Genomic DNA, 27,259 nt, shown 5'->3' with positions numbered 1-27,259 from the left:
TAAGAAAGGTGTTTCCATTTACTGCCTGATTTTGGAGTGAATCAGCCAGGCTATGCAAAGTGTTATTTCAGTTTGTGCAGATTTTCTACAGTACTGTCTTGAATGTCCAACTGAGAGGATAATGCAAATTGAAGCAAATGCAGACACTGCGGTGAAGTTAGTTCCAGTTTGGATATTCTCCACTCTGTTTGTTCAACATTAGAGGAATATGAACTAAATGTTGCACATTTGTAACGGAAACACGGCTTTTTCTGCAAACGACAGCAGAGTATTACAGAATGAATGAAGCACAAACAACCAGTGGCCACTGTTTGATAAATGCACTGCTTTAACCATAAGCATACATGCCAAGTCAGCACTTTTGTTCCATAACACCTGTCTGCTTTCACACACAATGTTTCATCTGATGCTCCTTCTACATTACAGCTTATTTTATAAATAAATAACAAAAAACATGCATCACGACACCCCTGAAGGCAGTATTTGTTTGATTATGTCTTAGAAATCTGGAATTTTACAAAGTTAATGTTTAGTTTCATCCAGATTTGTTTGGAAAAATATGTAATTCTTGATTCATGTCTACATTCACACAGAACAAGTGCACAGTCCATTACTCAATCTCGTCTGCACAAAGATATATGGAATATAGGCTGAGTTAAAGGGAGTCGAACACGTAGTGGAAACTATATTCCTTTCAAGGCCAAAACCACAGCTGATTATGGGGAAAGTAATATTGTTCAGTGAACAATAAGCTCGGATGTGGCAGGGAACCGAGAGCAAACATGAGAGTCATGGAAGACATATTAAAAAAAAAAAACACTCCCAGGCCTGTCTAGCCTGCTGCCTCCTGGGATGAGCACCAAATGTCATACAAACAAACTAAAGAGCACATCTGGTCCTCAGGCCGTGAAAACGCACAAAACAAGTCTTCCCTCTCTCTAATAAATCAATCACGTGATTTCTAACGTGATTATTAACTCAATCACGTACATGTAAGCTGCATATTTATTGCTAAATGTAATTAGTAAGTACTTTGTCGAACATCTTTTTCTCATAACTAGACTTTTTTTTGTTTGTTCAAGAAGCTTCATTTTGGACTCATCTGACCAGGACACCTTCATCCACTCGGCTGCTGCCGTGTCATGTCCGCAACATGACGTGTGGTACAGCACGCACAGTGGACCGCCGGTCTTTCATAAGGCGAGTACCAGAACCACTAGGGGACCACTTGAGACCCCCTCTAAAGACGCTTACAGACACATTACAACGCAGCGTGACGTCACGCGCTCTGGATCAAATTTCCCTGCTTTATGTTTTTACCACTAATGTAATGAGTAATGTGATGTATTTTTTTTACCCTGATGTAAAATAAATGTTTATAATAATAAAAATACATTTAAAAAAAAGATGCAGATGTGTCGTTTTTCTTCCACTCCCGCAGTTATGCACAAAAAAAAAATCCCAATAAATCACACAATTACACAGAAGCAATAGAAGAAAAATGCGAATGAGGGAGAAAGTGCATACAGCAGCGTACCATGAGCACCATCAGAACAAATTTACTTTATTTCCAACCTGAAAGTCATTTGCTTTTGCAACTCCAAAGCACGGGATGAGGAACGGGCGGGGTCGACCTGACTGGAGGACAGGCAGCCGACTTCAACGTATGTTTGGACTGGCTGGAAGTCCCTGCTTCGCTGCTGTTACCTACGGCAACGATGACTGAATTCCCTCTTCTATGAACCTGTATAACTGTGTCAGTGCTGCTCTGCTGCCGGGAACAAAAAAGAAAAGCGGTGTTGGCAGTGATGGCGTGTGCAAGAGTGCTTCGCGATGGAGCGCGTATCCAACAGGGAAACCGTCTGTCTCCAAAGGCGCACACATGCTCACACACACAGAGAGGGAGAGACTAGAGACTAGAGAGGTGGAAGTGACACGTTTGACGTGGGGACAGACAGCAGCCGTCAACGTCAACCTGGAAATCCATCCACTGAAAAGAAAAAAAATAACATTTTGAAATCTTCTAATTCGTGTTTGATTTCCTAGATTTTTATGATGTGACTGATTCGATATTTCTCGTAGAGAGCATTGGTTTACATTACGCCTCAGTGTCAAAATATGAGTCCAATTATTCCAGATGTTTCAGATCATCAAAACAAATTTTAATGTCTGATGAATATAACCAGAGTGAATTCAAAAAGCAGCTTTCAACTGATGATTTCATTGATTAAAAAAAGAAATTTATCCAAACCAACCTTGCCTCATATGAAAAGCTACCAGGCCCCTAAACCTCGTGCTGGCTTCTGCCACCCGTAGAGGTAAAGACTGCCATCGAGTGTTTGTAATAAATTTTGAAGTGTCGCATTAGAAAATGGCAAAATTTGAAAAAAAAACTACCACAATATCACAGAAAAGGTTTTAACGCTCGCTTCCGGTGGTTTTAGGCTTTTCTGAAAGAGTTAAAGCGCTAAAGGGGAGATGGAAACACATTTGCCAGTTAAGTTCGGACGTAACGAACGCTCCCATCCACTGGTGTGTCTCGTGGCTTAAAAGAGGCACAGAAAGAAAGAAAACTTTAAAGTACAAACCTCCGTGACAGAGGGGAGAGCAGCAGCCTAGAGTGGCCAGTGAGAGGTAGTCTAAGCTGGGACGGATGTGGTGGGATGCTCCCATCCAGATCCAGATAAGGGTCTGTGCCTTTACTGGAAGCACAAAACGCAGACATTTTTAAGTCCAAACCTTCACCATGGAGATCAGGACTCTCTCATCTTTTTTAGATGTGTGGTCCATGCTAGTTTGCGACATCTACTTCCTGTTTATTATATCCATGCGTAATAGCAACGTCTGATGAAGTTATGCTTTGTGTAGCCTGGTTGATTCACTCCGAACCAGTAGATGGAAAGTAGATGCTTTTTAGCCACATTTCAAAAGTCCACTTAAATTCCGCATGACAGTTGCCTGGAAATCTAAATAATCGCTTCCATCACAGTAGAGGAAACTCTTGTTTTAACTCAACAGGGTTGGGGGGTTTTAAATAAAAGTGTGTTGAAAAAAATGATTCCCATAAGAATCACGACTCTAATTTACTGCGGTTCAGAATGGAGGTGTTCTTTGGATCGTTGTCCTGCTGCATAACCCAAGTGTGCTTAGAGTTAAGGTCACAAACTGATGTTCTCCATTAGGAGAACGTTCTAAAGGAGCCATTCGTGGATTCCCCAATTACAGCAAGTAAGCAAAGCAGACCCAGACCATCACTCTACCACCACCATGTTTAACTGTTCTTTTTCTGAAAGGACGAACTAGCTGAATTCCAGATGTAACCGGATGCATAGCTTCTAAGTCTAAACCCAACTTCAGTCTTATCCTAAATCAATAAGAGCTGAAAGACTGAAGACATCACCCAAAGGAAACTGTGCAAGAATCTGTTAACGTGGCTCACACACGCAGAGAGAGGGGCAGCTCAGCAGGTCTGCTCCTCTCCCGTCAATAATTAGGAGTTTAATCAAAGCAGAAATGGGACCCGCTGAATGGAGGTCGCTCACACGCATGTCGTCACGGCAAAAGGCCCGATAATGACTGAGCGAGGGCAAGGACAATTACACGGTTCACCGCAAACGTCAGAGCCCGTATTCACACGCACACACAGTTATCTTCCTGAGCTCCCTGAATGCAAAGCGGTCAGCCAGAGGTGTGTGTCGTGGTGGTGACAAGTAGGCTCAGATTTACCGTTTCCTAGGATGCACTCGAAGAGGAGACAAACAAGTAGGGGGAACCCGAGGCGGATTGGAAAAATGAGTTGAAGGGAGTAACGGCAGAATGGATTTAAGAGCTTTGGAAACTCTTCTATGTAGAATTGCTTAAATTCAATAACATTGGAGGGGTGTAACTAGGCAAGTGTCAAAACTCAATTTGCATTAGAATCACAATTCGATTCTTATTATTGCTACTTCTCTTTAACAAGGTTGGCAGGGCATTTGGAAAAGAAACAGGCCCACAGCATCACAGAGCCCCCACTGTACCTAACAATGAACTGATATCCTTATCTGCGGTTTAATATTGTCCGATACAATCTTATAAAGAAAAACAACTTGAAGCAATTCCCTTTTTTAAAAAAAAACAAAAAAACACCGACTTTAAAGTATTGTACTAAAATCTATGTGGTAACTCTGAACCAGTACAGCACACTTACACACACCAATAGTTTCACAAGCTTGGTCAAAGACGTAAAAACAACAACAACTTTCATTTGTTCAGTCAGTGCAATCAGAAGTAGAAGAGCCAATGTAAAATAAACAATAAAAAACCCGCAACTGACAAAACAACAGGTTGATTATCTTGCTCAAACATGTGACCTTCTTTCAAATGGTTTCAAATGTGAGATAAATAATAAAGCATGACATCACTCTGAGCACAAAGCATAGAGTTAGAATGAATAGATCTGCCCTTGTGGATTGGTCACATTGTCAACAAAATCCAATCTAGAATTTTTATCCAATTTTGCAATTAATCAGTTAACCGCATGGTAAATTAATATGACCTCGATAATATTCATTCTGATGGAAATTTTCTTTTCATCATCGTCCATTTTATTAATGTTTTTGATTGTAATTGGTGATTAATACTGTTTTATTTATTGTTTTTGGTTGTTCTGTTTTACTGGATATTGAAAATATCCTCCAGTTCCAGTATTAAGTGTTCTTTACAGAAATTAAAGGTTAGAGGGCGAAATTCCATTATTATGCCATTATCAATATATTACTTGTAAACTGCCTCTAAAGAACAATAGTATTGTTTATGGCAATAATTACTGAGACAATTCATCGTCCAGCAGAATGTGTTACCATGACACAGACAATGTGACCACGAAAATGCATCAAGTTGTTAGGCTTTAAAAAAAAACAAAAAAAAACTGGTGTTATGTCTTGAATTAGCCATTTATCGATTTTGGTAAACCTGACAGATTGACTCCATGAAATATGAAGTCAACACAATGACTCATAAAAGCTCCACCAGTTTCCTTAAAAGGATGCTCTGACAATACCCAGACACATTTTGTTCCCACTCAGAACTCCTAATGGTTTCTAAATCCACAGGAATCCGCTCTACTGGTTAGAAGAGAGAAACATAATATGGAAAATGTGATTCAACTTTCAAATTTATTGGACTTTAAATGGATTAAAATGCTGTTTGGACAATTGCTGATGTTCCAAATGGCAGGTGGGAAAGCTGCTGATATGAATCACTATGGCAACAGGAGGTAAGGCGTGATGGATGAGGATTTATTACAGCTGGCGTGTAAACGCACTGGAGCAGAATGCAAACACGTATGTCACAGGAACAAAGAACGCCGTGATTACAAGGAAAAGTTTACTACCGTAACTGTTTATCCCTGCAACACAAGCCGGGATGAAAATGAAGAATAGAAAAGTGTGCGTGCACTATATTGGTTTGGTAGCAGAGCTTGCAGGCTCAAAAAGAAAAAAATAACACTGTTGCCACAGCAGAAATTAAGCGTCAATTATAGTCTGTATTCTAACTGGGGCTCCGATAGCAGAAGATGAAAACAAGAGGGAGCGAGCGCTGAAATGAAAGGTCTGACGAGTCCTCTCTATTAGAATGACAAACCTCAGAACAGACGGGGAACAAAAATTCCCTCTGAAACTCTTGACTGCTGTGCCGCCGCAACCGCAGCACATCCAACAGGCAGCTGGAGGGCAAGCTGAACAGGATGCAAACCAGAGAAGGATGACCCTACCAGCTGAAAGCAAACCAAACAAATACAAAGGTGGGAAAAAAAATCCTGAGCTGAATGTCAGGATCTGAGGAGAGTAAAACCAAAACCCGAGAGACGAACCCAAAACGGAGCTTTAGAGAAACAGAAGTCTATTTGGACAAAAGCTGTCTCCAATCTGTAGGCAAAGTAAAGCTCTTCCTGGTTCATGTTTACTGCTGTAACTACATTCTTACACATTTCTTCTGTTTTTGCTACATTAAGAAGTTTCAGATAAATCAAGTTTCAATATCAGACCTAACGATTATTTAATTTCTTAAAGAGACAGTATAATGTGTTTTCCAGGCACATTTTATAGCATAGTATAAAAATGCTAAAAGATAATTTAACACCTTTGCTTGCAAATTGGGCTTCTGTCTCTTTAAGAAGCTCCTGCTCTTTTGGAACTCTGCCTTTAGGAAGTCATCACAACATGGCTCCTCTATTAACCCTTTAACAACGATTTTACCAGAGTTCCATTGAGAAATAGCTCCTATAATGAGCTCGGCTGATGCTCAGTTCCACTAGGTGATTGCTAATTGCTGCTGGCTAGTCTGAAGAAGCTGAGTTGGAGTCATAGGGGAGGAGACGACAGCACGGAGGAGGAGATTTGTCCTCAAAGGTGGAACAAGGTTCGCCCAGACGTTTTGCACAGCTGAATGGTTACCAAAAGAGATTAAGGGATTTCTCAAACATCCATGAAAGAATCAAGGCAACACTCCAGGTATGTTTATGATGAGGGAATAACATTATAACATGACTTGACAAAATGCTGTCCCTTTAAGAAAAAAAGATAGGCCTGAGATGCTTTTCTCACCTCCTACATTCTCCTATCCATCCATTGCCTTCTGGTTATCAGAGAAAGGGTCACCCAGGCAACAGGTCCAAACATCCCTATATGATGTCATCAAGTTTCCACAGGTCACACAGGCTCTATAACCGGCATTCCAGATAGATGTTGCCAGTGTTGGTAGTGGGAGAGTTCTTTCAATTCTCTACCCTGCATCTCATAATGTCCTGATTATGTTACCCTGACTTGTTTCTAGTTCACTTGTTTTGTTCACCTACTTGACAAGAATCCTGATGAAATTAACGCCAACCGAGGGCCAGGAGAATGGTACAGCTGCGCAGGGTGAGGCGTCACCTCGGATGTTTTATGTTTACTCAGATCAACATGACGCTGAGCCACCAAGGTACGGCTTTTTCCATGGCAACAGTGCAAACCACCGCAGGGATTTCACGAGACTTTCAACATGTTGACATCCGTCACCATGGAAATCACATTTACCTTTGATATCCACAAATAAACGTGGGAATCACATTTATTACTTATAATGTAACTCATAAGTACATTACAATTCTATAGTTAAGAGTTGGGGTGAAACATTTACAACTGTCTACATAACAATGACGGCGAATGACACACATGTGATCAGTAAAAAGAAAAAAAAAATGAAATGAATCCAAGAGTCAAACATATTTGATCAACTTTTACAAATTGGATCCTGTGGGCACTGTTGATGTGGTAACTGTACTTAGACACAGGACCGTAAACACGGCAAAAGACAAAAATTGCCGATAGCAGAGCGGCATCAGACCCTCTGACTCAGCTCATGGTGAGAGAGAGCCATATGTAGGAACAAAAAGACAGGAAGGGGGAGCGGTGAGAAAAGCAGAAAAGGAGAAGAAAAGAAGCAGCTACGGCTGAAGATAAAGAGATTTGACCTGACACATTACAGGGCACAGCGGAGGTCACCTGCTCTAATAGCTGGAGCGAAGATGCTGACGGAGAGATGAAAGGAAATACTCCTTTTATGCTATCAGGCCTGAGAGGAAGCATTTAGGTGTGTAACCTGGATAGTTTGAGTTTAGCTTTTGCTGTAAAACACAAACAGGATTGACATCCTCAAAGACCTGCAGGTAGCAACACCGCAGGGCTCCCAGTCACTAACAGAACCAGTTTTATTTAAATGAACATACAATGCAAAGCTATTAGAAAAGAAATAAAGACAATAACCACTTGTGGTGATACTGCAAGCCCTCATAACAAGATCAGACAATTATATTATCTATAATGGAAGGTCTTGAATCGATGGTGCTAAGGGTGAGCTAATTCTTCTGTAGCCCTCCAGTTGACCAAAATGCTGGAACTTCTGTAAATTTTGGGGTTGGATAAAATGTAGTGCATTCCCATGGAAATAAAATATTCTCCGTGTTTTTGTCTTCAAGCAGGAAGTTCCAACATCCCCATCGACTGCAGGTGGATAAAAGTAACAGAAAATATGTTTGAGGCAGAGGCGCAACTGATTTTTTTTTCTCGATTGTTTGACCCCCTTTTTAATGCCACCCTGGGCAAACGCCCACATGGTCTATGTCTGTTAAGGTTATACATATGATAGAATAACACTCATAGCTAGTTTCACAAAACATAAAATTAAGTAAATAAATGATTTAACTCCAGTGCATGCATTGGAGAGTATGCCAACATACCTTATATTAGACTCACATTTATGGAAAATATATCCTTTTGTATAGTTTTGAGGTAATATTTAGATTTTCTGAGAAACTGAATTCGGGGTTTTTTTATTTGTAAACCAAGAACCATCAAACTGAACAGAAATAAATGGGTGAAATATATCAGTCTGTGAGTTTTACTATATGAGCTGAAGTACTGTTGTACAATTTCACTAAGAAGCAACTATTTGTTAAACTAATACTTAAGGCAGAATCACATTCGAATAAATAAATAACTTGACCCCCTTTGTGATACCACCCTGGGCAACCGCCCTTATGGACTTTAGTAAAAATCTATTACTGTTCTCGGTCAGTTAAAAACTTAAAATCTGCACAACCTAGACCTTTCAGCAAAGAATTACCCATAAACAAATGTCACAGGTTAACCGTGTATCCAGAGCTGTGTTCCCAGATTAAAACAAGCGTCATCGTTTCCACCGAGACACGCCGTCATGCCCTTACATGCGTTTCTTTCTGCCTAAACTAGTCGCGCTTTAAATCCCCCCCACAGCTGCTTTGCTGCATCTGTTTTGCAGGAAAACAAACATCTTGCGGTGAGCCGTGGTCACACCCCGACAAAGTCACACACGGAGGAGCAGGTGTTAACGAGACAGAAGTACAGACTCCCAGTTACTCAGGGAGCTTTGACTGGGCTCAGTCCAACAGACACAAACTCATCTAATCACCCTCCAATGTCGCAAACGCACAAATGACACACACACGCACACGCGAAGGGAGTGCAAACAGTGGCAGAAGGCTGCTTGGTGAAATGTACCCAGCAGCAGCTCGGCTTATTAGAAGTGACTCAAGGCTTTATTAATGCTGTAGGGGGGGAATGATGTGATTGTCTTCCTCCAAAATCATACAAACTTCATTAGTCAATTAGAAACTCCCTAGATAAACTAGGAGTGTTTAGTCCAACCAAAGCAGTTGACTGAGAATATAAGAGCTCAACATTATCAGTTCACATTTTGGATTTCCTTGATATTTAAATGTAACACACCCCATAATCCCTACTACACACACTAGTCAATTTCAGAGGTTATTTCATTTTGAAGACTAAAGGTTAAAGTACCGTCTGCCAAATGTATTAATGGAAAGTTGAGTGAAAGAAAAAACTGTAGAAGGAAGAGGTTGCAGAAAAAACACAGATAACTGAAGTCTTCAATGGATTGTGAAGCAAACTAAATTCATAAATTTTGACAGACCCATGAGATGTGAAACAATCATATTTTATTAAACAAATCAAACAAATTTTGACTGATGAAGCTAACTTGAGTAAGTACAAAAAGCAGTTTTCTAATAATTATTTCAATTTTTAAAGGAGCAGTAGTATGTGCTTTTCCAGCCACACAGTGCCACTTTACAGCACACTAAAGTAACTATGTCAGCTTGGGGTGTTATAAAAATGCTGTACATCTCAAATATGACTTAAAAATAATTTGAGGTGTGGGACTCGAAAAACATCAAAGTATTATATTGTGATTATGCTTACATTAATTGGGTTATGAATACTCAACAGAAAATAAAAATTTTAAAAAATGTATTCAATTCTTGTTGAATGACACACTGAGTTTGAAAGTCTAGTAAATAGATTCATGAACACAAAAATGAAGGATATAATGTCTAATTTCGGTATGTTTTAATTAGTTTTATAAGTGCACAATATAGTTCCAGTTATAGTTTTCCCCCATTAATAAGTGTTTTTTATTTCAGTTCACAAAAATGTTTTCTCAATTTTAGTTTTCATTAATTTAGTTAGTTAGTTAACTATAATAACCTTGCTGTTAAACATGGAAAATACCAAACAGAAATCATTTTTCTGCCATCATTTTGGCGCCCCTTCTAGCGTGGCACCCCAATGTAGTGCATACCCATTTTTTGCGCCACTGGTTGTATTTGTATCTACTTGCGCTTGCACGGCGTCGCTCTGTGTTCGACATCAAGGACGACTTCACAAGTTGTGTAAGTGGGTCAAGAAAAGCCTCATAAACAACACACACACAAGATAAGATAAAATACTTCACTGTCATTGTGCAGTACAATAAAATTATAATGCACAGTAACTCCAGAGACCATACATTAAAAAAAAAAAAGCTTGTATCACCTTGATCTGAGTACAGTAATGGGGCTGAGTAAAAGTAGGTCTGCTATAATACAGAAAAAGCCCCTACGGTGCAGCAGTGTGTGTGTGTGTGTCCCTCGTAAAGGTGTGCGTTTCACTTTACAGCACTATAATGTGTGTGTGTCATAGCTACCAGAGGTTTTCTTGCAGTCGGAGTTGTGTATACATGTCTCTTTGTGTTTGCTCTCTTGTGGGTCTTCTCCCTGTGTTTGTGTGTTAAGTGGTGGTCTGCCCTAAATTACCTGTCGAGAAGACAGAGTGTACGGCGGTCGGCCGCGGCGCTGTGGCAGCACTGCTTCCATTAACGGCAGCCATTGTTCACAATCTGATGGGCAACAGCTAAGGGTTACCATGGCGACCCTGCCTCATGCCTGCCAAATATTACTTAGGTACACAGTGTTACTACCCAGGGTGTCTTAGGAAAAGACCCTAAAAAGGTTGTGGTGACATTTTTGTGAGCACCACAGAAAAAAAAAGCTTGACCAATAGCCTTATAGGAGCTCTTGATATTTGGTTCAGTTATGTGTACACTTCAGCAAAGACCATAAAGATGCACTATTGCCACCTATAAAGTGGCAGCAGAATCAGACAGGATAATAGAAAAGAATCATAATTTGATCGAAGAATTGTCTTAACCTCTACGTCAGCTTGGCCATCGTTTTCCCACGCAATTTCGCTCGATTGTCATCTCCTTTCAGTTTAATGGCAACTAAAGGAGGAGGTGAACGAAGCCAATTAGTTCATGTTGGCCACGCTTCCAAATATTGAGCAATTCAAATCGGAGCCATAGGGATGTTTAAGATATTTTAATTCTGGCAAAGATGTCATGGCCCTACTCCCCACAGGGCTGTTTACTCTACAGTGCACACAATTTCAGTTAAGCTGGCGTATTACACAAGTAACGGCCAAACTAAACATTAGTGGCTGGGTAAAATCAGATCCAGTCATTTCAAGATTCATCAGAGCCCACACCTTCAGGTAGCCATCATTTCTCAATAGCTGAGAGTTCAAGGTTCTGATTTTTACCAATGTCATTTGACCAAAACATTGGTCTTAAAGTCAATATAGATCCACTGCATATCCCGATGTTGCAACATGTGTGGTGTGGTGTTGTGTTCCAGGGACAAATGAGACCAATAAAAAAGCGAGGTGACGGAAACCCAGAAGGAGACCCAAAATGCAGAAGACAAAACAAGTTCATGGTACACAGAGTCCACTGGATGTTGAAGACTTCGTTGTAGTGTTTTGTGTCCTTTAAATATGACCACACACTATTGTCATTGCTTCTTCCCAGTTGGCCATTTTTGTTTACTCTGAACTCATGTTTTGTGAAATTTCCCATCTGACATCTGAGTGTTGGTGAGAAAACTCACACAGGCAATATTTCCTATGGTACTATTAGTTCATTGTGGAGACGAGCCAGCTGGACATGGGCTTGATTAGAAATGCTAAGTCACAAACCCACAATATCACCGTCTTGTATCAATTCAAAGGGCTTGACTGGTTTATATTTGACACAGGTCTGGGTTAGCAAAATAACTCTAACTGAACCTTTTGTAACCCAACAGTTTTTAAAGTGTGTTCTTTAAAAACTCTGCTTGGAAGCAGAGGTTTTGTAACACTTCTAAGGTTTTGATGTGGTATTTAGATAAAACAGTAGTGACAGAACTCTTTGTACTACCTTGCACTGAACCGAAACATTTGACATTAGTTTTAGCAAATAGTTTGTTTGCTAAAGGATTCTAGACACCAGAGAAGAACTGGTTTAGGAGCAAAATAAGTGTTGATATTTCAACACTTAATATTTTTGAAGACAGCTTCAATTTTTCAGCCATCAGAACATCCGGAGATGATGATGTGATTGTGGTCGCACGCAACCAGTCAACCAATTCGAAGCTCAACTATGTGAAAGCTTATCATACTGTAAAATCAACTGATATAAACTTTCTTTTAAAGCTATGAGAACTAGCTTTGAACCAATAAACCGGTTGGACCAATAAATCGACACAGATTTTAAAATTTTTATTTAAGTGATCAAACCCAACATGCAAAACGCAGGTCACATCTGCACATGTGAGGTCAACATTAAACCATTGTTGCCAACTTTGTTCCCAAATATTACTTACAAATATTAAACAGGCCATTTCATTGTCTGCTTTTAAATCATTAGTTATGATAAGGCTTTTAATATTCTAATTTCTTTTGTATTTTTATTATTTCCTTTTGTCTTTCATTGTTATGTATTTTAATTGATTTGGTACACTTTCTGTGTTTCATGTGTCAATGGATGCTTTAATTGGTTTTTCTATGTAAAACACTTTGTAAAATTTGTTTAAAAAGGTGCTATGCAAATGAAGTGCTATTATTATTATTAACTTAGCAACTTTGTTACTATATTTAGAGACTTTTTCACACCAAAGAAATAGGCATTTTCCAAAATCGGAACTGGCAGGCCAGGCTTTTTAAAGATCGGTGATCGGTGCAGCTGTAATAAGAACGCTCAGTTTTAATCCATTCCAACCCGTTCTGTGGACTCATGAAAGGAAATGATTAGGAAAGAAAGCCCAGATTTCCTTGTTCATTCCATGGATTAATCCTTCCAAAGGGAGCATGGATAGGGAAACATGGACGGCCTCCAACAGAGGCCGGCTGACGGATCACTCATTCTGGAGTCTGAGCAGAGCTCCACATCCCCTTGGCTGGTCCTGAGCTCTGCCTCCATCGCTGCTGCTGCTGCTTACAATTAGTCCATTACTGAACCAACAGATTCAAAATCATCCGTGTGAAGATTCTATTAGCCTCTGTTCTGAAATTTACATAATGAGACACCACTTAGGTTCTTAAATGCCTTGCAGCTCTAAACAGAGATGGCCTTTTTTTCCAGAACAAAAGCTTTTCTTGGCTCCAACAACAGCAGATGGTGGAAGGAGAGATCGAGTAGCAGAACGAAACCACTTCCAACATATTTATCCTTCAGAAGTGGAACATGAATGCCAAAGGGGCCCTGAACCCCCCCCCCCTCTCCCTTCAGGCTTATGTGAGCTCCTGCTTCCATCCCTCATTGCAGTTTGATTACAATTCCTCATTTCCATACCTTATCTCTTCTTCTTTTATCCTCCTCCTTCCTCCACTCCATTATTTTGTTATATTTTCTTTTGCCTCCATCACAAGCAGCAGAGCCTAAAGAGAAAATATGCAAAGCACCTTTCTGATTTGCTCATCCGTTCAGGCAAGTGTGGAATCGCCGATCGGGGTTGACTGCTAACTTCTCCTGCACTGAAAACGCAGATCTGGTCCATTTTCACGTGAACACAGCAGCCACTGCTCAGGCCTATCAAATCGATCTTTTTGGAGAGAGGATGTCGATGTTTGAGAAGATCGAAAATGAAATCAAACAACAAAACAATCCAGTCTGGAAGCATTTCCCATTGAGTGGCCAGAGTCCTGATCCAGTCAGTTTAAAACCCAATCAAAGTCAGAAGGGTGAGGGGGGGTGTGCTGTTTCTCTGCTTAGCTCCAGAGAGGATCCAGTCTTCATCACTGCAAAATCTTCCTTGAATATAGAAAAAATTCTTGAAAAGAAAATAAATGAAATACTCCTTGAATTTTGAAAACGACATAATATTCTGTAGCAAAACAAGGCCTGTTTTACACAGCACTAACCACGTGCTGTTAGCATGCTGCTTTGGAAGGGGAAATATGAAGGCTGTTACTATGGCTAGAGATGAAGTTGTGCTTTAAGTTTTATTGATTATTCATTAACCATGTTTCCTAATGCACTAGAAAAGATTTATGGGAAGTTTTCATGCTAGCTTGAGATGCTTTTTGTCTTTTCTGAGAGATAATAAGCTAAAGAGGTAAAGTGCTTACATGGAGATGGAAACCCTGAAACATACACCCCCCATAACTCAGCTGTTTCCTTTGTTAGCATAATTAGCATTACATGATGTCAGAACAATTACAATTTGCCTGCTAGCAACATATTCCTGAAAATGTCTTTTCATGTTTCTGAGATGTGTGGCAAAATGAAGCCTGTTTTGCACAGTGCCAACCTCATACTGGTAGCATGCTAAATATGAAGGCTAGAGATTAAGTTGTACTTAAGTTTTAGTTTTCTTAAAGTACAACAAGAGATAGGAAACTGTGTTTCCTATCTCGTTAGAAAAGGTTGATGGGAATGGCAAAAATAATAAATAACTTCTTTGATTTCGCAAAAAATAGTTTTTATGCTAGCTTGAAGTGCTTTTTGGCTTTTCCGAGAGCTAAAGCGCTAAAGTGTTAGCAGCTAAACAGATGGAAGTACATTTCCTGAATAAGTTCTGACATAGCAAACATGGTAAACGATACAATAAATGTTGCAGTTTATTTTATACATGTTCGACCAAGGTAGTCAACATATTGTTTTTGTAAGCTTCAGGGGTTTTTTTATAATTTATTTTGTTACACTCCGAATTGCACTGACTGAAAAAAATTCAAGTTGTGTTGTTTTTACAGAAGCTGTTGGTGTATTTAAGTGTGCTGTACTGGTGCAGAGTTATCAAATAAATCTGTAATTCGGTAAATTTATGTCTGCGTTAAAAAAAAAAGAAATGTTTTAAGTCAATTCAACACTGATTTTCTGTATTGGATCGGTTTCGGCCGATACTAATATTACCAATACCAGATATTGGTATTGAAAGTGAAAGAAGCGGATTGGTGCTTCTCGAGACGGAAAACGTTTCAATGGCACGGTATGTACCTATTCTATGAAATCAATGTTCAACTGATACTTCAGTCAGCTATCAGACATAGACCAACTTTTCATAACCGCAAAATAAAGTACAGTTCCAAACCACAACACGGTCGGCTACAACACTTTATTAGCCCCAGTGCGCCTCCTCTCTTGAACAGAGAGCTGGTACTGATTCATGTTGACACGAATTCCTGCGCCCCGTCCTCCGCTGACTCCTAACGGTGTTGTGAACCAGGCCGATAGCCTGCAGGACAGCAGTTAGCTCCACGGCTCACATCGCTGACCTCCAGCGGCTCCGCTGTCGTCCTTGATCACTAAAAAACGCAGCCGTCTCCCACCAGCTGCTCCGTTCATCACAACCAGCGTTTGCGTCCCAGCAGGTTGCATTCCCCTCGTGTCGCGCTCGGAGAGCAGATGTTGTTGTCGGGGGCCTTCGGGATCGCACAAGAGCGCTGAAACCGAGTCCTCCGACCAGGACAAACAACACATTCCCTTCCATGTTTTGTTTATTGAAAAAATGACATTTCTAACCTTTTCCCTTTGGAACATGCAGCTGAGTTCATAAATCTATACAGCTGTCTAACTGGGTGGCGGTGGCAGCAGCAGCAGCAGAAACAACAGGCTCCCAGATCGGGGACATTATAAGCTGGATGTTATCACAGAGAGGCTTAAAATAGAGCCTTGATCCGATAATGGACTGAAGTTTATGATCATTAATACTCTGGACCCACGTGTCAATCTGGGCTGAAAGTGCCCCCCCCCCACCCCACCCGCCCACTTCTCCTCATACACAAAGTTTCACAGTAAATGCAGAAACTCAAACCTTGGAGAGCAACACAGTGTAGCTCACACACTGTTACACACACACCAAACAATAGAATAAATGCACCTTCTTTTGCTCTGTTTGAAGGTAAATCAGATCAAACTTCTCTTGGTAGAATTAGTAGAATGATTTCTATTTGCTAGATGCCAGAATAATGAGAGAGAGTATGTCAGAGATGTTTTCAAAATCAGAAGTTTACATCCATCTCATCAGTATTCGGTAGCATTGCCTTTGACTTGAGTCGAAGATTTTGGGTTTCCTTCCTCAAGTTTCTTACATTAGTTTGCTGGAGTTCTGGTCCATTCTTCCTGAAAGAGCTGGTGGAAGCGACACTTGCACACCTTTTCAGATCTGCCAACAAATTCTATGTAGAACTGATTTTGTTCTCCTGAATCCATTTTGTAACCACTTTGGCTGTAAGTTTAAGGTCACTGTCCATTTGGAAGACTAATCTGAGCCCCAGCTTTGAGATCTTTAGATGTTGCTTCAATATTTCTACTTAATGTTCTTTCCTCATGATTCTATCTATTTTATAAAGTCCACCAGTCTCTTCTGCAGCAAAAAAGCCCCACAACTTGATATTGGAACCCCCATACTTCAGTTAGCGATGGCCATTATGGACATGTCTCTAAATATGAAGGTTCCTGTGGACATTTGGAAACTGCAATCTGCTGTTGCTGTGCTTCTTTTGGAGTAACGTTTTCCTCCTTACTGAGTAGCATGTTTCACTGTGGATAACGACTCTGCCTTACCAGCTTCAGCTGCATCTTCACCGAGTCTTTGGCTCAAGCATCATAGCCTCTATGGTCTCAGCAACAAACATGGGCACCTCTGCTTCACTGAATCCACGTCTATAAATGCAATAAAAAACTTGAAAAGTAAAATTTTCCTTGATGTTTGCACAATTCCCCTTTCCAATGCCTCCACCACTGAAGTGTGCAGTGTGCCTTGGTGTTGGACAGTCACATAAACTCCCCATTAGAGAAGAAAATGTGAAAAGATTCAAGGATCCTTCCGGCCAGGACTCCCCTGTTGCCCCAAAGGTTCACCCAGAGTAAACATCTTTGTTGTTTTTCTACAAACTGGCTCATCATTTTTCTGATTTCCTTAAAAATACTTCGCAGCCTTAGTGTAGAAACAATGGCACTGTGAGGCTCAGGATGGAAAGCAAAGATGATGCACACACATATTGTGTTTTCATCCTTTTTGTGTGGCACTGAGCCATTCTTTAATGACCACAACTGCTGCAGTCATTTGGTAAACGGCTGAATGCAGATTAATCATTCTTCCACTGCACTCAAACGTCATTTTATAAAACGGACTCGAGAACAAAACTGGTAAATAACCCAGGAGACATTATAAATATCAATAAATATCAAACTGTGAAGGAATGAAAATGTTTGTGCAGAGATTTTCCGATTGTGGGATCAATAAAGTGCATCTTATTTTTTCTTAGGAAAACTGCACATGTGCTGTTGTGCACCGTTCAGGGCGTAGGCTGGCAGTCCACTGATGAAGCTGGCTTTGTTACAAAGCTAACAATCATCTTTTGTTCTATTTTTAAGATCCTATTTATACTTCGAGTGAAAGGAACTTTGAAAAGTCCATCACGCACGCTGGCACCGCAACCCTGCACTGTCGAGAGAGACCAGGCAGAGTTAGACGCGGGGTGGTGGTGTGGTGGGGAGGGACGTAGGACGGAGTTGTAGGCATAAAGAGGAGATAAAGAGAGGACAAAATGACTTGGAAGGGATGTGGGTTGCGGAGTCCCAGAAACGGTGAACGAAGAACAGTGCCGGAACCGGGGAAGTGGAGCATCAATTAAGGGCAGCATGCCCTGGACGGCACTGTAACAATCCCACAATGCATTACCATCACATTTCTCTTCCTGTCGCATCCTCACACACTTTCACACACGCACACCCCCACACACATACATGCCCACACACTCACACACACTTCTGCTCCTTTAAAAAGGTCTTCTGCAGTCACATCCAACCTGAAATCCGGCACTAAGCTAGCCAGGCTAACGTAGGGCTTTGGAATGCCCTTAGCTAGCCAGCAACGTCTAGCTAGCTAGCTCAATGCAGACGAGCTGAACGCCCTTCCAACAGAAGGTACTGTGGGTCAAAGTTCAAGTCAAGAAATTATGCCATCGTTGTTGCACGGGTTACGTCACAATGAGAAATTTTGTTTTACAATAAATTGTCCCTTAAATTATTGCAATAAAAGTTCATACTGACCGTTTTCAAGTGATATAATGATAATGCCATAATCCGCATTTTCAAAGATCATTAAACTTTAAATGTTAAACATCATTAACACTGGAGCTAGGAGACATTTTAAATCGATTCAGAATTCCCAGGACTAGGATTTGCGATTCTTAATAGAACAGATTTTTTTTTTTCTGCACCTCTAATTTAAATGCATAAATGTTTATTTTTGCCACTTTTGACAGAATTACATTTTGGTACGTTTGCTTTGTGCTACTTATAAGTGCTGGGTGGATCAAATAGTCAGAATTTTAGTCTCCTGCTGGTGTGACATGTTTACATTTGAACTCCCTCATCCATCATTTGCTTAGTGATCAGATTCACTACTGTTAGCAACAAATGGATTAATAATGGGCTTAAAAAAACGGTGTTTATATTTTTACTTTCCCACCAACTATATTAAGACTCTCCTGAATAAACTATTTCTTTTGCATTTTCTCAGTTCACAGTGACCTCTCCTGCTGAGATGCGCAGCCCACCTGCAGATCACACACACGTGCAACAAAGAACACACTCCTGTTCCTTTTGAATAATTGATCAGTGAGGAACAGGGGCCCACACTGCATACACACCAGGGGGTGTAATCAGACCCCAGGGAGAGACTCGAACACATCACTCTGCACACAGCTGCGGCTCTAATTGAGCCCCTCTGAGGCTGACAAACCTGAGGAAGCGAGGCGTTCAGGTGCACAGGCAGAGTGTTGGGACCAGATGATGCAGGGATGACAGTGTCAGGTGTCTGACATCACTTCCAGGGGTCAAAACCCGCAGAAGCGAAAAACACACCGCGGCTTCTCTGCTGCAGGAAGTGGCCCGCGGTCGTCCATTGGCCGATCAGGAAACCAGCTGACCCGCCTCAGGCAACAACAATTATCTGGTTGGTTCCAGGACAGAAAGCGAGAGTCTGTTTGGGATTCAGTCAGTGCAGTCACCTCTCCTCCACCACACACACCCCCACACACACATCCTGCTTCCCCCTTTCTGCTGACGCATCAGTTTCAAACATCCATCACCGGCGCGGGCAAACAGAACCGACTCGGATCACTGCCGCTCTGCCTCCTGAGTGAGCAGGTGTCTGCGTGATTCACATCTGCTCCAAGTTTCAGCTGCGCCGCAGCAAAAACGAAAAGACAAAAAGAACCATTAACCCTGCTTCTTGTACCTCCCAAATTCTGAATTCATCGTTAAAGCCGATCTACGCCCATCTCCAAACAAGATGACTCCTCTAAACTGGAAGTGGAAGCAGATAATTGGTTCAAAGTGAAAATTTCACCTGACTGAAAAGGACAACAAACATGTCCCACCTCGGAGCTTCCTCTCCTAAAGCCTCTAACTCCCACAGGAAAAGGCTTACGACCCTGACAGTGATACCGCTGCAGCTCAGGCTGTAATTCGTGCTGTCTGCTAAAGTCTTGCTGTCATCAACCAGAAAATCCCCCCCCTCCACACACACACACACACACACCTCCAACAACCACCACCGCTGCTGCTGCCTAAGCTTACTTAAAGTCATCACAAGTCGCTTTATAAACAGAACCGACACAAGAGCTTGGATAATGGAGTAGCATTGGAACAGAAACACCAGGGCAATGAAGCTTGAGGGCAAACCAGACAAAATGTGTGTGTGGTCAAATAAACAGCAGGAGATTTAAGATGGTGAGTAAATTCACCACAGTTTAACAGTCATCATCAAGGATGAAAAAAAGGTGTAAAAGTGGGTTTTTTTGTGGGTGTGTGTGTTTATGATAAGAGATGCACTGGAAAATAGCGAAGCGCCGGTTGCCGTTTTCTGGCCGAAAAGCGTGACCTGCCAATTGTGATCTTGTCCGATCACAATTTATTTTTTTGTATGAAGAGCCACTAAATATAGGGACAAAGTTCAAAGTTGCTAAGTTGACAGCAGGTCGGTGACTGTTGTTAACCGCCCATGTGCAGGCAGGTCTGACAGGTTCAGTGTCTGATTTTCAGACCTTTGCAGAGGTGGATACGTTTGGTTTCAGCTCATCACCGAGCTTCAAAATTAAGGAAACCGTGGCTGGAAACCCGGAGACTCCTGTCATAGTAACACTAGCTACGCTAACCAGGTTTATTACTAGAGAGAAAATAGTGTTTTTAAGCATCTGGCTTAAAAACACTACTTTCTCTCGATAGTATCATTCCTTGGACAACAAGATGGATTATTTACGGTTGGTACAGCATGTAAAAGAGTGCTGTGTATTTATTTTAGATTTTTGCCATAGCGGTTTCTCTGTATCCACCTGGACTCACTAGTGAGCAGAGCTGGGTTGGCTGGAAAATACGCCCTTGCTGAGGGAAGGGTCTGAAATGAAAAAACTGGAGGCTACCACTGTCCATAAGCCAGGACAATGCAGGGCTTTCACCAGCACATCATATGTCTTAATGGGTCACCAGGACTTAGTCGCCCAGGCTAAAGCTAGGTTAACAGTTGTAGCATTGGCCTCGAAGTGCCTCGATGTACACCTCTGAATTTTTGTAATTTGGCACCAAAATGGACAGTGTTCTTGTATCTCTAGAAGAACACTGGTCATTGTTCGCCTGTACTGGCATTTACACCAGGACTTATTTTCAGAAAATGCTGCGCCAACGTACGTGTCAAGTATAAAAGCTCAAACAATTGATCGGCTTGAACATAAACCTCAAAAACCGCCAGAGTAACTCAGCCTTAAAGAGTAATCTTCTGCGTATGACGTTACATTCATGCCACCAACCTGAGCGCGCAGTGAGACTGATGTGAGAGCATACATCTTTGTGAACAGAGATGTATTTCCGTCTCACACATGCTCACTTGATGTTCTGGCAGGTGTGCTTCGTTCCGTCTGTGCAACTTGACAAAGATTATAGAAATAAGCTACACAACCAGCCAATCACAAACAGATCTTTTCATCCAATCGGAATATTCTTAGCATTCCTAAACAAAACGTTCTTAGCAGCACTACTGTTGGTCTTGTGGGGGAAACCCTGCACAGTCAGGTGGATGATTATCATGTCAGATTCCTGCCAAATCTGTTGGCCAAAAAGCTAGTTTGTGTCTCATCTGACTAGAGGTGAGACACAAAATCACCGTCTCCCCAGCATCTGGATGTCTTCCCCTTCTCCCTATATCCAGTTTATTCGTTGTTCAATAAAGGACACTAGAGTCTAAAAATGCATTTTTAAACTCCAAAAGCTTCACAGCAAAACTGAAAAAACAGGGAACTACTAATTATTTGACTTCTAAAGACTACCAGTGGCACTGGATTCTATTTATATTATTATATTTATATTCTATTTGTATCAGAGTAAAGGGGGCTGAATGAAAATACAATTTTTCTTTAGATATATATACCTTAAAAACTTGCTTTCCGTTACACAACTTTACACCACTTTGCATTGGTCTGCCACGTAAAACGCTAATAAACTACATTGACATTTGTAGTTGTAACAAAACATTTTACCTCACAAAATTAAGAGGTTTTTTTATATACATATATTTTTTAGGGATACACCATTTGCAGATTTCTGGTAGATCACTGATCTTTCAATCTTTAAAGAGCCCGACCTGTTGATTTTCTTTTTCTCTGAAAAGTTGGGAAGGTTAGTGACAAATTTGCAAAGTTGGCAGCAATGGGGTGACCATCGGCAGAGACACAGGACAGTGGCTGGTTTTCAGATGGATCAGGTCGGCTTCACATGTAAGCTTTGGCCCGTCACCAATTTCCCAAAACGAAGGACTGATTTATCAGTGGACCCATTGTTTCTTGTTGTTGTTGTGTCTTTTTTCTTCACTTTTTTTTTTTTTTTTTTTGTAAAATAAAGAAGTAGTAGAAGCTCTGTGCATTATACCAGGCTGCCAGCTTAGACTGAAATAGAGTGATTTGCGACCAGTGGGAAAGCTGTGTTCTTGCCAGAGGGGAATTAGTGAAACGGCTCAGCCTGATAACTGAATGGTTACAATGATTAACTCCATGTAATGAATAACACACAAGCCTGGGAGCATCAAGCTGCCCTACTAGCAGTGATGCTGTGATGTCACTGTTCAAATGTTGTGAAGAAACATTAAGAGCCTGAAATTATGCTTCCAACTGAAGACTGCAGTGCGTGTATTTTCATACAGGACACCCAACGAGCGCCCTGTCGAGGCTACGGTGTTTAACAGCGAGGAATAAAGTAGAAAGAGTCATTTTTATTCAAACGTAGTAACAAAGTGCCACTGTGAAGTCCCTGGAAGACGCAAACAGACTCCGGGTGAGGATGCTTCCGGAGTATAAAAAGAGGCTTTTAAGGCGGTCTACTCACGTTCCGAGGACTTCTTTAAAATCGAAGACCTTCTTGATGTCGTCGACCTGTTTCTTCCACGTCTCGCCGCTGCCGGTGTCTCCGTTCTCCCGAGCCATGACGCTGTTTCACCGGCCAGACGCCGCGAGTCTGGCCGAGACCGGGCTGCGCGCGGCAAGGATGCGAAGAAAAACACACAAAAAAAGAAGAAGAAGAAGAAATTCCTCTAAAAGACAGACAAAACTATAAGGTGGTACAGTGGGAGAATTTTTTTTTTTTTTTTTTTTTTTTTTAAAAGAAGAAGTTGAGTGGGAGAGGGTTTGGAGAGTTCTGGTGGTGTATGGTCCGCTGCAGCAGGACCATGTGAGTCCTGCAGGTTACCGTATCTCTCTGCGCTTCTCTCTCTCTCTCTCTCTCCCTCTCTTTCTCTTTCTCTGTCACCGCGCGGACAGCAAGCTGTCAAGTTCACAATGAGATACAAGCACTTCCGAAAGCTCTTTCAAAATAAAGGGTTGCTGTTTTACAATACTATATAATATTGACAGAGTAAGCAACATTTTCACTTCACAAACGATTTTCTTTTGCTGCTGAATTGTTGAATAAATAAACATGAGCTCAACAACAAGGATATTTATTGTTTATAATCTGTTAAGTAGGTTATTCAGCCATCAGATTGGTACCAAGTGTTATTATACCGATGCACCTTTCAAGTCTTTCAGGACCCTCTGTCCATTAATGTAGCTTCTTTGAAAAATAGCATTAGCAACATTAGCATTAGGGATGCCTGAGCTGCTGCAACATGTTTCCCCCCCCCCAAAATATCTTTATTAGAATTTTAGTGGTTTAAACAAACAACTTGATCAGTATGCAAATTGTGGCAACAACAATAGTAGTATTACTGTTCAAGTCAAAATAAAATACAAACAAAAAAGTACAACAAAATGTCTCTCACAATCCTGGTTCCAATACAACCCATCACATATTTTACATATCGTCTTTAAATTGAGATTTTAACAGTATATGTCCTCAAACAGAATTGTCTTTGGGAACTGCAGTTACCATGTTCTTCAGTCACTTGTACCGTCTTCCGAGATGTTCAGATCCTTGACATGCTGCAACATGTTTAGCACTGAGATGATATTTTAGGCTGGAATAGTTTTGCTAACAGGCTAGCTTCTTTTAGCACAACTTGAACACAGAAATAGTCTTTTCCCATCAGACCATTTTATAAGTAGAAATGTGCCACTAGAAGCAGCTTTGTCATCCATCGCTGTTGTTTGTGGACGTTGCCTGTCTATCTATCTGTCTATCTATCTATCTATCTATCTATCTATCTATCTATCTATCTATCTATCTATCAATAATACTTGCTGAATAAAGTATTAATAGCCAAATTAAACTCAAATACGATTTCCTGTTTCTAGAAAAAGCTACTTTTGTCATACTACATATCGTTACCTTCCTAAAATAATGACCCAAAGTGATATTGGCAAAGAATAAATTAATTGATTAATTAAAAACACCACCTCTTTTTTGCCTAAAGATGAATTAGACCAAAAGAGGAAAAAAAAATCCCTTTAGGTAAAAAGATAACTTCGGTCATTATGTTAGGAAGGTGACGATATCTTATTTTGAAGGCATCACCTTGACGTTTCCTACATGAAGCAGCTTCTGTGTGTAACTTAATGGAAATTGTAATGCCACCTGCAATTGTCTGAAAGCAATTAAGTGATGCCAGTGTGACAGCTTGATGGGCTCCCTGAGGCCCCCAGCAAAGCCTTTCTGGGATTTTTACCATCTCCAATGCGTTCGACTGCGGCGTCATTACAGCACACCATGATGTTAAGACAGTAATAAAAATGAAAAAAAAGAAGGAAGAAAAAAAGCTGCTGATTGGATTGCTGTCCATGCATCCTCTTTGACAGCATGAGTGTGTACATGTGTGTGTGGCCTGCAAGCTGACGCTGCAAATTCGCAGTGCACCAATTTGCTGACAACCGTCACAGTTTCTGCAATCCCCCCAAAGGCATCTGCGTTACAGTTCACCCTCACCCTCGCCCCATGACATCAGCAGGGACCCCAGCTGCAGCAGCTGCACGTTCACCTGGGTTACCAAAGACAGGAGTTTGCAGAGAGGCTCTGCGACAACTGCAGGCTGACGAAGGGGGGGGAGTGGCGAGTGGGCTCAGGCCAGCTGAGGTCGTGTCATGGTTAAAGCTTGCCCTACACGTGGCTTCTGGCCTCGTTATATCTGTGTGTGTGTGTGTGTAATCCTGGAGGAAAACACAACAGCAGAAGAAGGGAGTGAAAGGGGGTGGGGGAGCAATGTGTTGCAACTCCTCATGAGTATTCCGGCTGCAAACTCCTGCAGCTCTTCCTCGGCAGCAGCAGCAGCAGCAGCAGCAGCAGCAGCAGCCACGGAAAACTCCTTTCTCTCTCTCAACCCCCACCCACCCATCTCTTCCTCCTGCTCATCCTAATCCTTTACCATGAGTCAGCAGCTCTCATCTCCCCCCCTGATGAAAGATGATTACCCAGCTGCAGAGGGAAGAGGAGGAGACGAGGGACGCTGGGATGGGCAGATCCAGGCTGAAGGTCAACAGAGAGCAGGGGTTAAGCAGAGGACGTATTCCTGGCAGCTTCAGACAAACACAAACAAGTCCACTGGGAGGCAGCGATGAAGCTTTACTGAACTTCACTTTGCCCGACGAGCATTATGTTCTCAATCAGTTTGCTAAGGTGTTTTCACACCTGATAGTCCAGTAGACGTGGTTTAATTTGAGATCAAAATTGCAACGTTTGTCACATTTTCAGCCGATTCACTTTCACACAGCACTGTGTCAAAACCAGGGGGGCTCAAAGTGGGTCCTCTTTGGCCGGCATCCTGCCTGTTTTAGTCCCCTCCCTGGTTTAACGCACCTGGATCAAATGATGGCTTGTTAGAAGGCCTAAGACGAACTCTGACATGCTGAAAAGGTTGTTGGTACAACCAAGGAGAGAACTGAAACGTGCAGGATGCCGGCCCTAGAGGACCCACTTTGGGCACCCCTGGTCAAAACGATCCAAACCCTTTGAAAAAGCCTGTGGTGGCGCTGCACCAAGAACCACTTAAGGAAACAACAGGAAAACCTCTGAAGAAGACACCGAGCGCAACTTCCTTCTTCAAGAAACGTAAACAAACATGGAGGAGAGTGAGGTTGTAGGAATTCCTTTTTGTCTTTGGCTAATGTGCCACACAAAGACTCATTTATCCCACTGAGTGCTAGTCCAGCTTTTGTTTTACTTGTATTTACCCAGAATGCCTTGCGCTATAGTCTGCTTCCTGCTTTTGGGTCGGTCTGCGTTCCGCTTAGCATTCACATATTCGAACTGCAACAGAGTTCACGTCAACTGAACTGAGGCTGAGGTGCGTAAGCGGAGCAGAGTTCGCTTTTTCTTGGTCCGCATCAGAGTTGGATTGTGCATTCACACCTCCCCAAATGGTTATTGGTGTAAGCAAATAATCATAAAAAACAAAAACATCTATCTGAAATAAACTTTGTGGATACATTCTAATTTGCTGAATTAGAATATATTCTCATTCATAATGCCCACAGTGATGGGCATTATGAATTCCATCTTTCAGATCTTTGCTGATGTCTTCCACCATTTTACCGTGGTGATTATCGGTTAATACCTGCTTCACTGAACGCTTTTCATCACTAGCACCTGGTTGGTAATGACAATGTTTAAATAGAACACTTTATTAATGTATTTCGGGACAGTTGTCGTGTCATTGGATCCTCTAAGTTGCATCCGCCTTACTCTGGCAAGGATCTGACCTTTAAGTAAATGTTGTGTGATGCATTATCATGGCGCCCCAGTCAAACCTGACCGCTTCCCCGATTACTGTGGGCCACTTTAGCTGGCAAATGCCCTTTGTTTCCTCTAATGAGCATTAACAAGAGTTGTGTCTCACACACTGCTGCGTGTCTACAGCAGTTCCCCTGAAGTACTGCGACTCTCGGCTCCCTCACTTCCTCCTTCGCCAAATGATTGCTCCATAAATCCAGTAAAGGCGGGAAGCCTGGAGCCGTGTCCCACGCGCGCACAGCTCATTTAGCTCCCAGCGTAATGAGAAGTGTTACATAAAAAGCCAAATCAATTTCTTATTTGCTTGTTTAGTGCGCCCGCTGGACCGACAGCCGGTCAATATGACAAGAAGTTTAATGGGAGGGGGTGATATATGTATTTATTTCTTTTTTGGAGCTTGTGTCCACAGCAATGCATGATGGGAAGAATTGGGATTCGGGACTTGACCGAGAGCGCCCCAGAGGCAGCTGGGATCAAGGAGTATGTCAAAAGGAAATTTAGAGGTGCAGGAGCAGAGATAAATGATTATAAATTACACACGACTAAGTGACTGAGAAGTTTTAATGGTAAATAGGCGAACATGCTCTGGTTCATTTTAAAATGCAGAACATCACTGCAGATAGCCAACAGAATACTGACAATATTTGGTCAGGAGTAAATTCTTCCCTGCTTTCATTTCCACCTCAGACATTTAGCTTGCTGCTCCTGACTGTAGAAGTGACAGAAGACAGCAGCAGAAGGAGGTAATGGTTTCAAAGTGTATAAATCAGCCATCTCATTGGACAGAAAATAGTCTACATGAGGACACTCAAACTTACCACCATTGTAGCATCTTTACTAGTTAGCCTACTTTGTTTTTCACAGTGAGGAAAAAAGAAAGAGGCAGCAGTCAAAG

General features: G+C 41.5%; 1 protein-coding gene across 1 annotated transcript in view; it reads right to left on the bottom strand.

The window, feature by feature from the left end:
* Window positions 1–22,856, bottom strand: part of camk1d (calcium/calmodulin dependent protein kinase ID) — a 60,864-nt gene extending 38,008 nt beyond the window's left edge. Inside the window, exon 1 of the mRNA XM_014472124.2 lies at window positions 22,534–22,856. Coding sequence (XP_014327610.1) covers window positions 22,534–22,631 — 98 coding nt within the window. The 5' untranslated portion in view covers window positions 22,632–22,856. The remainder of the gene's footprint in view (window positions 1–22,533) is intronic.
* Between the last annotated feature and the right edge of the window lie 4,403 nt (window positions 22,857–27,259).

This window comes from Xiphophorus maculatus, chromosome 17, assembly GCF_002775205.1.
Source record: "Xiphophorus maculatus strain JP 163 A chromosome 17, X_maculatus-5.0-male, whole genome shotgun sequence".
In the NCBI taxonomy this organism is placed as follows: domain Eukaryota; kingdom Metazoa; phylum Chordata; class Actinopteri; order Cyprinodontiformes; family Poeciliidae; genus Xiphophorus; species Xiphophorus maculatus.
This window is presented reverse-complemented; position numbering and strand designations above follow the sequence as displayed.